Genomic DNA, 13,998 nt, shown 5'->3' on the forward strand with positions numbered 1-13,998 from the left:
TGGGCCACTGGGATAACTGAAGCATCTCACCTCTAGGCAAAGTGCAGGGCCTTAATGGCTAGTTAAGCCCTGGTCAGTGCAGAATTTTATATGACTAATGAGACAGCAAGGCACCTTTGGTTGCGCTCTGCCCCAGGGTGTCCTCAAATTTGTCTCACTGCAATAAAAAACAAAAGTAAATCTAGCTCCAGAAGGGGGTATCCCTCATTTTGGCAGGCCTAAAACAGTAGTAGACAGCAGTGTAGCAGTTATGCACACTAGATCTGTGACTCAGATAATCCTGCGATCTAATCCTGGCACCATCAATCAAACACTGTGGGAATTGGGATAAGGTGGTTGTGAGAATTAAATGAAATAATCTTGTATATAGCATATAACCAGCGCTCAAGAAACAATGGTTTTTATTACTATCATTATTTTGGGAAACTTGTCCAACCAGGATATTTTAGATATTGATGAGTACAGGGTGGGAAAAAAGAGGAAAAAAAGTCTACTTACCAATCAATAAAAGGTAGTTTAAAGGACTGGAGCTGTTTGGGCAGATAAGTACATTAATCCCACCTACAATTAGATAAGGGATCACGTGGAAGGGTGATTGGAGTTGTTTAGTAAGGCCCCAGAGGCGGAGGCTGAACCAGTGCAGAGGGCAGAGGTCAAGGAGAGACAAATTTGGATTCATATAAGGAAGCATTTGGGGCAGATTAGAGCGGTTGGAAAAAAACGGCATGGGCTGCCTCCTGAAGGGGTCAGTATTCCAATCTTGGTTACTCAGGATCGGAAGAAATCTTGGTGGAGGAGTCCTGGATGGGACTCCAGAGATTTTGAGTTTCTAGACAACGCCTCAGACGGTAGAAGAACGTAGCCCGACCTGCCGAGGCCAGCCTCGTCCTGCCCTCCTCCACTTGTGCAACTTTCCTGCTGAAAAGTCCTAAAATTTGCCCGGGGGACTGGAAACCCCGCCCCCAAGCTGCCGCGCGCTCTGAAACTCTGTTGCTGTGGAGACGGAAGCGGTTGACCCAAGGATTCTGAACGGGGTTGGGGGAGGGGAGCCGACGTAGTTCAGGAACTGGGCGTGGCTTCGGTTACTGTGGTATCGGGGACGCTTAGGCAGGGCCTGAGCCCAGTTTAGAGGCCAGTGCTCCTCCCGTCCTTTGCATGGCACCCAAGGAGAAAGGAGGGACTGTGAACACCAGTTCTCAGATATGGGAACCCTCGCTCATAGCTGCACAGTTCAATCAGGTGAGCCTTGAGCCCTTTAAGCCCTCCCTGCCCCGGGCAATGCCAGAGGCCCGGCCTTAAGGCTCGCCCTCTCATCCTTATCTCTCCGTGCCCTGATGGTTCCAGCACCCAGGGTCCCAGGGACAGGAAGTGCTTGATAAACGAATGGAACTTAAGGGAACACCCACCAGGTGAGTCAGTGTGATTTCAAAGGCCGGTGAGAACTGCGTGGTGGGGAAGAGAGGAGGTGTGGCTCTGACACCTCCAGAACCTTTTCGGTGAAGTCGTCCAGATGGCACTCCACAATTGTACTGGAATTCCTTTTATGGACTTTTTGTTTTCTCCTGAAACCTTCTAAAGGATGAGAATCGCATCAAATCATCTGTGGCCTGGCCCATAATAGGGCTTTAATAAATGCTGAGTGAAAACAGACACGGAGTGCCTAGAATTACACTGTATTTAGTACAAGGGAGCCTTGTATAGATAGGAAAAGATGATTTTTTAATGTAATGCCCTGATCCCACTATATTAAAGTTTTGACATATTTTGAAGGTGTAGGAGATCAGAGCAATGAGGGGTTGGCGGCCAGCTTACCCACAGGATGCCACAAAGGCACCAGGCAATCTACAAACCACCTACCACAGGACTTCAGAGTGCATGAGATCCCAGAATTCACTGGCTACCCACCCAGCTTCAGTGAATGAGGAGCCCAATAGCTCTTGTCACCTGTGGCTGGAAATCCCCTTCTACATTAAGCTGTTTCCCAAGTTAGCATTTGGGAAGAGAAAAGTTGTTTCTGGAAATTCTAGCCCGCCATTGTGAACTACTTTGAAAAATGGGGAAAAAAATTTTTTTTTCATTTTATATATGTCTGTATGGTGCACTAGAGAGTTAGTACTTAAAGGGAAAATGGATCTAAAGTCTTGTGTTGCCCTCATGAGAAATTTTTACCTGTTTTTATTTTCTACTATAACTTTTTTTTCCTATTAACAGTAATTCTGTTTGATAAGGAAATTAGTCCTGATGAAGAATTTCGTGAAAGTAGTTATGATACTCCTGATTCTGATGTGATGTCATGGAATTTTGGGTCCTTTCTATAACTTTAGTAATGCCGGATGTCAACTCAGTAATCCCCAGTTACATTCTCAAATTCTCAAAGATGTTTTTCAAAGCACTTTGTAAAAGCACCCTCTTTTTTGCTTTTATAAGTCAGCGCTAGCCAAAATAATTTTTTCTCCATTTTCTTTGAGATTGTGTAGGCCAAGTTTGGTCTTGGAGTGAACATTTCTGCTTGAATTATAAACTGCTGAACAACGGAGTTTGATGGAGGTGCTGACACTGCATTAGCTTTAGTGTTGCAAATATGAAGCTATAATTTTCCTAGTTGAATGGAAAACCTAAAGGCACTATTTGTCCTTATGGCTTGAAAACCTGAAATAATATTCAGCTTTCTTGATCCTACTCAAACAATATAACTTCAATAAATCTTATGTATTAATAGAAAGAATTTGAACTCAAAGTAATATGTAGTTTTAACTATAAAGAGTAAACTCAATTTTCTTCAGTTTGTTGGAATACACATTTTCTTATTGCAGGAAAAAGACAACTACCCTCCACCTCCTCTCACATTTTTCTCTGCTTGACTTCATGTCTGATCTAAAAGAATAATTCCCAGATTAACCCAGCAGTTCAATGCCCAGAGGCATGCCCTAACCACCAATGAAACGGACTCTGAATTTAGGTTATAGATGACTGTGGGTGTGTGAATTTTGAGCACACGTAGTGTGCTCTATTGTTTTAGTATCCAGAGAGTTTCTTTCCATATACTTGTTACTCATGTCCAAGTATGTGTGGTTGAGTGTGTGTGCTAGTGTGTGTGTTGTATTATGTGTGTGTGTTGGGGGTGAGAGAGAAGGAAAGAATTCCTCCAGTCTTCCATAAACCAGTTTTTAGAAGTAACTCATTGGATAAACCAAATCAATAGTATTTTTGAACTCATGTTCATATTGGGTAGGCTTTAAAGAGAATAAACAAGTTCGCAATTTGGTTTTATTGAATTTACCTTGTATCACTGTCTCAGGTTGTCCTTTCAGGCTGGAATAATTGTCAATTGTTTCATACATTTTAGTTGGTTTTAAAATATAAAATGATAGCAAATAATACAAAGCATTCTATCACTAAGCACTAAATGATTAAATAGAGACTAGAGGTTAGGAAGATGAATATGGGCTGGGATAGTCAGGAAATGATTTGTAAAATATTTGCCTTCACCTGGGCTCTAAATAATGAGTGGAATTTGAACAGGTAGAATGAAGGAGCATGATTATTTTAAGTAGGGAGACTAATATGTGCACTAAGTAAATCTGACACATTTAGATTGGGAGAAAAAATGTACGTTAGACCACTTCTGGGTATACATTGCTCCTAAATTAATTCTGTCAAGGAAATGGTCATTTACTATCTTTGCTATCCATACACCAAAATATTTAACTTATTGATATGAGTGAAATTTCACATCTCAAATTATGTAAAAAGAAAATAGGTACATTGGCAATAAGATTATAAAAATATCCTTTTGTGTCAGTATGTATGTGACATAGACATTATATTTATGATCTCTAGCAGCATTAGAAAGTCAAAGATGCCTTGGTATCATAGAGATTAAAATCTTTCCGTGCAATGGTCAAGGCAGGCTCTATTGGCCACAGTGATAGGAAGAAGTGTTAACCTTAGCACTCAGTAGTACTATTTAAACAATATTAATTCCCCATCCTTCCCTCTCCTCACCCCCTGGAAGCTGCCATTGTACTTTCTGTCTCTCCAAATTTGACTATTTTAGGTACTTCATGTAAGTGGAATCATATAGTATTTGTCTTTTCGTGACTCTTATTTTACTTAACATAATGTCTTCAAGGTTCATTCATATTGTAGCATGTCTCAGAATTTCCTTCCTTTTTACATTTTATTTATTCATTCATTCATTGATGGGCACTTGGGTTGCTTTCACCTCTTGGCTGTGGGTGTGCTAAAATCTGTTGGAGTGCTAAAATCTGTTGGAGTCTCTGCTTTAAAATCATTTGGGTATGTGTACAGAAGTAGAATTGCTAGATCATATGATAATTCTGTATTTAATTTTGTTTTGAGACAGGGTCTATGTGGCCCAGGCTGATCTCAAACTCCTGGACTCAAGCAATCCTCCCACCTTGGGCTTTCAAAGTGCTAGGATTACAGCATTAAGCCACTGTGCCTGGATTTAATTTTTTGAGGAACTACCATATCATTTTGCACAGTGGCTACATCATTTTGCATTCCAACCAACAATGTACAAGGATTTCCATTTCACCGCATCTTTGCCAGCACTTTTTTTATTTTTTATTTATTTATTTTTTAGTGAGGTTTGTTTTTGTTCGTTTTTTGGTTTTGGTTTTGATTTTTTAATAATAGCTGTCCTAACAGATATGAGGTGATAGCTCACTGTGGTTTAGATGTTCATTTCTCTAATGATAAGTGATGTTGAGCATCTTTATTCTTTGTCTCTTGTAACAACTTTTGACTTAAAGTCTTTTTTTTGTGTGTTATAGTTGCTTAACCTCCCGTGCTCGCTCTTGGTTACTATTAATATTTGCATGGAATACCTTTGTCTGTCCCTTACTTTCAACCTATGCATATCCTTAGAGCTAAAGTGAATCTCTGCAGACAGCATATACTTGAATTCTGAGTAGTTTTGTTTGTTGTTTTTTAATCCATTCTGCCAGTCTCTGTTTTATTATTGTAGGGTTTAATACATTTACATTTAAAGTAATTACTGGTATGAAAAGACTTACTTTTGCCATTTTATTATTTGTTTTCCATATGCCTTACAGATTTTTTGTGTCCTTTGTTACCTCCATTAGTGCCTTTATTTAGTTGATTTTTTTTTGTGACATGTTTAGAATGCCTTCTCATTTTCTTCTGTGTATATTCTATAGATATTTTCTTTGTGGTTACTATGGGAATTACATATATCATAAAATTATAATAATCTGTCTTAAATTGATACCAACTTAATATCAATTGCTTATATAAATTCACTTTACAGCTTCACCTTCTGCATGACTTATGTTATGATGTCACAAATTACATCTTTATATACTATGTACCCATTAGCATAGATTTATAATTAATTTTATACATTTTTCTTTAACTCCTGTAGAAAATAAAGTGGATTTGCAACTCAGATTACAATAATACTTTTAAAAATACATTTGTCCATGCATTTTTTTACCAAAGAAATTTATATTTTTTATAGCTTTTAGTTACTATCTAGCATCCATTTCAACTTGAAGGACTCCCTTTAAAATTTTTTTATCAATTTTATTTTTGTATTCATACATAATAGAGGTACACATTTTAGAGGTACATGTCATAATTTAATACAGTCATATAGTTTGAAAAGATCAAATGACTATAAGGATATTCATCACTTTAAATATTTGTCTTTTCTTTATACTAGAAACATTCCAATTATTCTCTTCTAGCTTTTTTGAAATATATGATAGATTATTGTAAATTATAGTCACTCTACTGATCTATTAAACACTAGGACTTATTTCTTCTATCAAACTCTATATTTGTATCCATTAAGCAAACTCTATGCCCCGGCTTCACTACTTTTCCCAGCCTCTGATAACTGTCATTCTACTCTTTATCTTCATGAGATCTACTTTTTTATTTCCTACATAAGGGTGAGAACATACAATATTCATCTTTCCCTTATTTCACTTAACATAATGAATGCCAGTTCCATCCTTGTTGCTATAAAGGACAAGATTTCATGTTGTATGGCTGAATAGTATTTCATTGTGTATATATACTGCATATATACAGTTTTCTGTATTGATTCATCTGTTGATGGGAACTTAGATTGATTCCATATTTTGGCTATTGTGAATACTGCTGCAATAAACATGGAAGTGCAAATCTTTCTTTGATACATTGATATCATTTATTTTGGCTATATACCAAGTAGCGGAACTGCCGGATTATATGGTAGTTTTATCATTAGTTTTTTGAGGAATCTCCATAGAGTTTTCTATAGTGTCTGTATTAATTTACACTCTCATTAGCAGTATACAAGAGTTCCCCTTTCTCCACATCCCTGCCAACACTCATTATTCCCTGTCTTTTTGATAAAAGCCATTTTAACTAGGGTGGGATGATATCTCATTGTAGTTTTGATTTGCATTTATCTATGATTAGCAATGTTGAGCATCTTTTCATACACCTTTTGGTCATTTGTACATCTTTTTTGAGAAATGTCTATTTGAATCCTTTGCCTATTTTTAAATCAGATTATTTGGGTTTTTTTCCTATTTAGTTGTTTGAGCTGCTTAAATACCTGGTTATTAATCCCTCATCAGATGGATAATTTGCAAATATTTTCTCCCACTCCATGAGTTGTCTTTTCATTTTGTTGATTGTTTTCTTTGCTGTGCAGAGCTTTTTAGCTTGATATGATCCCACTTCTCTATTTTTGCTTTGGTTGCATGTGCTTTTGAGGTCTTACACACAAAAAAATACTTGCCTAGACCAATGTCCTGAAACATTTCTCCAATGTTTTCTTCTAATAATTTCATAGTCTCAGGTATTAGATTTAAGTCTGCAATCCATTTTGATTTGATTTTTGTATGTGGAGAGAGACAGGGGTCTAGTTTCATTCTTCTGCATATGGATATCCAGTTTTCCCAGCATTTATTTCCCATTTATTGAAGAGACTGTCCTTTTCTGTTGTAAGCTCTTGGCACTGTTGTTGAAAATGAGTTTACTACAAATTCGTGTATTTATATCTGAGTTCTCTATTCTGTTCCATTGGTCTATGTGTCCATTTTTATGCCAGTCCCATGCAGATTTGTTTACTATATTTTGAAATCAGGTAGTTTGATGCCTCTAGCTTTGCTCTTTTGCTTAAGAATCCTTTGGTTCTCCTGGGTTTTGTGTGGTTCCATATAAATTTTAGGATTTTTTTCTATTTCTGTGAAGACTGTCATTAGTATTTTAATAGGGATTGCATAACTGTAAATTATTTTGGATCGTATAGATATTTTTACAATGTTAATTCTTCTAATCCATGAGCATGGGATATCTTTTCTTTTTGGTGTATATCCTCTTCAATCACTTACATCAATGTTTTCTAGTTTTACTTGTATAGATCTTTCATTTCTTTGATAAAATTGATTCCTAGGCATTTTATCACTACTGCAAATGGGATTGCTTTATTGATTTTTTTTTTCAGATTGTATGCTGCTGGTGAATATAAGTGCTACTGATTTCTGTATGTTGCTTTTGTATCCTGCAACTTTACTGAATATATCAATTCTAACAGTCTCTTTGGTGAAGTCATTAGATTTTTCTAAGTATGAAATCATGTCTGTGAACAATGCTAATTTGACATATTTCTTTTCAATTTGGATGTCCTTCATCTCTATCTCTTGCCTAATTGTTCTGGCCAAGATTTCCAGCATTATATTAAATAAAAGTGGTAAAATTCAGCATCTTTTTCATTCTATTCCGGATCTTAGAGGAAAGGCTTTCCATTTCTTCCTGGTCAGTATGATTTTAGCTGAGGGTTTGGCCTTTATCATTTGAGGTATGTTTCTTCTATACCCAGTTTTTTATGGTTTTCATCCTAAAGAGATGTTAAACTTTGTCAAATGCTTTTTCATCATCTATTGAAATGATCATATGTGTTTTGTTCTTGGTTCTATTCATACAATGTATCATGTTTCTTGATTTACCTATGTTAAGCCTTCCTCGCATTCCTGACATAAATTCCACTTGATAATGGTAAATTATCTTTTTAATGTGTTGTTGAATTTGGTTTGCTAGTATTAGGTTGGTGCAAAAGTAATTGCAGTTTTGGCCATTTTAATGATATTTAGCACTTTATCAGTGATACTGACCTATAGCCTTTTACGTTGTTTCTTTATGTGGTTTTGGTATCAAGGTAATGCTGGCATCACGGAGTAAATTTGGAAGTATTCTCTTTTTATCAATTTTTTTGAAGAATTTGGGTAGAATTGGTAAGAATTTTACTTTAAATGTTCAATAGAATTCAGCAATGAAGCTGTCATGTCCTGGGGTTTTATTTGATGGGAAATTTTTTATTACAGCTTCAATCTTATTATTCATTATTGGTTTGTTAAAATTTTCTATTTATTCATGGTTCAATCTCAGTAAGTTGTATGTGTTAGGAATTTATCCATTTCTTCTAGGTTTTCCAATTGTTGGTGTTCAGTTGTTCATAATAGTCTCTCATGATTCTTTGCATTTCTTTGGTCTTAGTTGTTATATCTCCTATTTTGTTTCCAAGTTTATTGACCTGGGTCTTCTCTCTTATTTCTTAGTCTAGCTAAAGATTTGACAATATGTTTATCTTTTCAAAAAAAATCAACTTGTTTTATTCCATTGATCTGTATTTTTTTAGCTTCATTTTCATTTATTTCTTCTCTGATCTTTATTATTTTCCTTCCACTAATTTAAGGTTTGATTTGTTCTTGCTTTTCTAGTTCTTTGAGGCATATGACTGACATGGTTTGGATCTGAGTCCCTGACCAAATCTCACCTTGAATTGTAATCCCCATAATCCCCATGTGTCAAGAGAGACCAGATGGAGATAATGGAATCATAGGGGTGGTTTTCCCCATGGTGTTCTTGTGATAGTGAGGGAATATCACAAGATCTTATGGTTTTATAAAAGGCTGTTCCCCTGCACTGGCTCATATGCTTTCCCACCTGCTGCCGTGTAAGATGTGCCTTTGCTTCTCCTTCATCTTCCACCATGATTGTAAGTTTTCTGAGGCCTCCCCAGCAATAGAGAATTGTGAATCATTAAACCTCTTTTCTTTATAAATTACCCAGCCTTGAGTATTTCTTCATAGTGATATGAGAATTGACTAGTATAATTATTAAGTTGTTTTATTTGAAGTCTTTCTACTTTATGGATACAAGTGTATTCCAATAAACTTTCCTCTTAATATTTATTTTGCTGTATTCCATAGATTTTAGTATGTTGTTTTTCCATTTTCATTTGTTTCAAGACATTTTTTAATGTTCTTAATTTTTTCATTGACCAATTTGTCATTCAGAAGCAAGTTGTTTAATTTCCATGTGTTTGTGTAATTTTTGAGGTTTCTCTTGTTATTGATTTCCAGTTTTATTCCTTTGTGGTCAGAAAAGATGCTCGATATGATTTCCATTCTTTTTAATTTGTTGAAATTTGTTTTGTGGCCTAAGATATGGTCTGTACTGGAAAGTGTTCTGTGTGCTGCTAAAAAGAATGTATATTCTGCAGTATTTGAGTGAAATGTTGTGTAAATATCAGTTAGGCCTATTTGGTATAGTGTGTATTTTAACTCCAACTATTTTTGGTGTTTTTTGTCTGGATTATTTGTCCATTACTGACAATGGGTCCTCTACAATCATTGTATCATAATCTATCTCTCCCTTTACAACTATTAATGCTTGCTTTATGTACTTGGGAGCTCTGATGTTGGATACATATTTATAATGGCTATATTTTCTTGCTGAATTGACATCTTTATCATTATTTAGTGACTTTCTTTGTCTCTTTGTGCAGTCATGATTTGTAATTTATTTTACCTGATGTAAGTATAGCTATTCTTGCTCTGTTTTTGGTTTCAGGTTGCATGAAATACCTCTTCACTTTCAGGGTATGTGTGTCTTTATAGGTGAGGTGGGTTTCTTGTAGGCAGCATAGAGTTGGGTCTTTTCTCTATTCATTGAGCCATTACAATTAGAGAATTGAGTCAATTTACAGTCAATGTTATTAAGGACTTACTACTGCCATTTGTTGCGTGTGTTCTCGTTTCATAATTCCTCTTCCTTTCTTCCTTTCTGTCTTCCTTTGTGATTAAGTGATTTTTCTCTGGTAGTATATTTTAATCTGTTTCTATTTATTTTTACAAATCTATTATAGGTTTTTGCCTTGTGGCTACCATGAGGCTTACAAATTATTTTAAAGAGATGACCACTTAGCTTAGAAAAGTATAAAAACAAACAATTTAAAAAACCTTCACACTTTAACTCACCCCCCATTTTGACTTTATGTTGTCTCAATTTGCATATTTTTAATATTGCCTATCTCTTACCAGGTTGCTATAGCTATTATTGTTTTTAATAGATTTGTCTTTTGGGCCTCATAGTAGAATATTAGCTGATTGCACACCATAATTACAGCATTAGAGTATCCTGGGTTTGTTTGTGCACTTAATTTTACTAGTGGGTTTTATACCTTCAAATATTTTCTTTTTACACATTAGTTTTTTTTCTTTCACATTAAAGAACTCCCTTTAGCTTTTCTTTTAAGATGAGTCTGGTGATGGTGCATTCTCTTAGCTTTTGTTTATTGGGGAAAGACTTTATTTCTCCTTTGTATTTGAAGTGTACCTTTGCTGGATAAAATATACTTTGATGGCATATTTTTTTTTTTTTTGTATTTTGAAAATGTCACCCAAATCCCTCCTGGCCTATATAGTTCCAATTGAGAAGTTTGTTACCAGATGAATTAGAACTCTTAGATGTTATTTGCTTTTTTTTTTTTCTTGCTGCTTTTAGGATCATCTCTTTGTCCTTGACCTTTGAGAGTTTGATTATTCTATGCCTTGGGGTAGTCTTATTTGTGTTGCCTAATGCAATGAACTCCCTCAGCTTTTGGTTTTCTGGGAATGTCTTCATTTCCAGCCAGGCGTGGTGGCTCACGCCTGTGATCCCAGCACTTTGGGAGGCTGAAGTGGGTGAATCACCTGAGGTCAGGGGTTCAAGACCAGCCTGGGGAACATGGTGAAATGCCATTTCTACTAAAAATACAAAATTAGCTGGGCGTGGTGGTGTGTGCCTGTAGTCCTGCTATTTGGGAGGCCGAAGCAGGAGAATTGCTTGAACCTGGGAGGTGGAGGTTGCAGTGAGCCAAGATCGCGCCACTGCACTCCAGCCTGGGCAACAGAGTGAGAATCTGTCTCAAAATAAATAAATAAATAAATAAATAAGAGTCCCCTTCCACCCAGACCTTCCAATCTATTCACATATCTGCTGCCAAATGGCTATACGAAGCTTCAGATCTCATTATTTAGAGTGGCTTAAGGTAGCAGAGGCATGACTACCTGGGAATGTCTTCATTTCTTCTTCATTTTTGAAGCACAGTTATGCTGAATGTAGCACTCTTAGTTGACAGTCTTTTTCTTTCAGCACTTTAAATATATCATCCCAGTGCCTTCTAGCCTGCAGGGTTTCTCCTGAAAAATTTGCTGATAATCTTATTGAGAATCCCTTATACATAATGAGTCACTTTTCCCTTGCTGCCTTAAAAATTCTCTCTGTCTTTAGCTTTTGATAATTTGATTATGTGTCTCTTTGGGTTTATCATACTTTGAGTTTGTTGAGCTTCTTGGATTTTTATATGCATGTCATTCCTCAAATTAGAGATGCTTTTAACCATTACCAATAAAAGTAATCTCTCTACCTCTTTCACTCTCTCTTATCTTTCTGGGATTTCCATAGGCATCTACTGGTCTGCCTGGTGGTATCCCTTAAGTCTCTTTTGCTCTATATACTTTTCTTCATACTTTTTTCTTTTTGCTTATCAGTCTATAATTTCAAATGGTCTGTCTTCAAGTTCACTGATTATTTCCTCTGTCTCATTAAGTCTTCTTCTAAATTCCTCTAGTGAAATTTCCAGTTTAGTTATTGTATTTTTCAGCTAATGAATTTCTGTTTGGTTCTTTTTAATAATTTCTTTTTGTTGATATTCTCATTTTGTTCATAGGTCAGTTTCTGGATTCCTTTAATTCTTTAATTGCATTCTCCTTTAGGTGTTTGAACATATCTAAAACAGTTTTCTTTTTTTAATTTTGCCTTGTAAATCCAATGTGTATATTTCTTCAAGGACAGTTTCTGAAGATTTATTTTGTTTATTTCAATGAGGCCATGTGTTCCAATTTCTCTGTATGCCTCACTGAAAATTGGGCATTTGAAAAAATAGCCACTTCCAGGTTTTGAAGATTGGTATAAAAATTTTTCACTAATTAGTGGGATATGTCCTGAGCCTTAGCAACAGCCCAGGATAAAGGCTTAAAATCTTCCCAAGTCTTTTCTGGGCATGTGTGCATTCTTCCTGGCTGTGTATGTGTACTATTTTTTTTTTTTTTAGACAGGGTCTCACTCTATCACCCAGGCTGCAGTGCAATTGCACGGTGTTGGCTCACTGCAGCCTTGACCTCCCAGGCTCAAGCAATCTTCCCAAGTCAGCCTCAAGTAGCTGGGACCACAGGTATATGCCACCACACCCAGCTAATTTTTGTATTGCTTTGTAGAAATGGGGTTTATTTTAATAAAAAAAAAAAAGTTCTCCCATATATGACTGCTTTTAAATATGTCTTAATTTCCTAGAGTTTCACAACAGTTTCCTCTCAGGGCGTTAGATGTGTTGTTGTATTCCTCTGCCCATAATCTCTTTCCTCAGGCATCCATGAGCGTGCCATTGCCCTGAAGCTTTCATGTACTGAAAAGCTTGGCACTGACCACAGCTTCTGCCAGCCTGAGATTTGAGCTGTCCTGCTGTTCCCTGTCTGAACTCTGAGTCAGATCAGACATAAAACAGTCCCTTGGGCTGCCCACTGAAAGCTTAGAACATTGCAAATAAGATATACTCTACTCCTCTGGCTCACAGACAGGAATCAGGAATTGGGCTGCTTTCTCCCATCCATGATACCACCACACCACCTCAGGGAGGACATGAAGCAAGAGAGAGTAAAAGTGCCACAAAATTTTCTACTGTATTACATGTTGAATTTTCTTGGTTGGTCATTCATTTGTTAGATCTTCGACTGATTTCATAACTCTTATACTGCTACGTTAGTCTTTACTTTTTTTTTTTTTAATGCTGGGCAAAGAGGGACTGGAGCTTTCTAGCCTGCCATCTTGCTGATGTCACTCTGATCTAAGATACTTTTTAATAAATTCTGATTTTTTTTTCATTTTTTCCAAGCCTATCATATGGGAGGTGATGCTGGGAAGAGAGAGATGAGTAAAAGCTTTGTTCGTGGCAATTTATAAAAAATTTCCAGACGTGTTTAAATAGTATAGCCATTCCCTCTAGAAGCTTATGGATTGCACACAACGCCTATCTCTGAATAATGCAAATGTTCAGAGATGGCTGAGCTGTATATTTCATTTAGAACTCTGTGTTATGGTCAGAATTTCTGTGCCAACTCAAGAAAAAAAAATCACACAATTATTAATGTTAAGTGAAGCATGGTACCAGTAAAGAGAATATCCATAGACCAGACATAAATTTTTTTCATTAAAATATGGGCTTTTTGTCCCCATATGTGTTCTTCAGAATACCAGGATTGCCTGGAAGCTTGTTTAGATTCTTTAGACATCTTATAGTAGGGTTTAGATTGGAGTTTTGTCAATTTTAATCATTAAATACTTTTATATTTGCAGATTATCTGAAGCTGGTATTTTTTTTCTTCCTAACATTTAAAGTCATATTTTTACTTTAATCTATACTTGTGAAACCAACTATTGGCATGACAGTTATCCCATTCCCTTACTGTGACACCACAGGAAACATTAAATGAACAGAAAAAAGTTTATGGCAACCCACGCACCTCTTAACCTAGCCAGACCCACTACTCCAGTATTCATTAATTTCATTCTGCAATGATGATTTCAGTTTCCTAATACTCAAGGGACTGAAAACTCCTATTATTATTTGCCTAA

The 13,998-nt window shown here is 36.1% G+C and overlaps 1 protein-coding gene across 5 annotated transcripts in view; it reads left to right on the forward strand.

Annotated features, from left to right (window-relative positions):
• The first annotated feature begins 1,084 nt into the window (after positions 1-1,084).
• Positions 1,085-13,998, forward strand: part of SPAG17 (sperm associated antigen 17) — a 238,684-nt gene continuing 225,770 nt past the window's right edge. For 3 of the 5 annotated variants that reach the window (XM_058439406.1, XM_058439405.1, XM_058439404.1), the window contains exon 1: positions 1,096-1,239. In XM_058439406.1, the coding sequence (XP_058295389.1) occupies positions 1,156-1,239 (84 nt within the window). In that variant the 5' untranslated portion in view covers positions 1,096-1,155. Of the gene's footprint in view, positions 1,240-7,807; positions 7,844-13,998 lie in introns of those variants that run through there. The other 2 variants (XM_032154861.2, XM_058439407.1) reach the window with 2 other exon arrangements.

This window comes from Hylobates moloch, unplaced genomic scaffold (genome assembly GCF_009828535.3).
Source record: "Hylobates moloch isolate HMO894 unplaced genomic scaffold, HMol_V3 SCAFFOLD_5, whole genome shotgun sequence".
Classification (NCBI taxonomy): Eukaryota; Metazoa; Chordata; class Mammalia; order Primates; family Hylobatidae; genus Hylobates; species Hylobates moloch.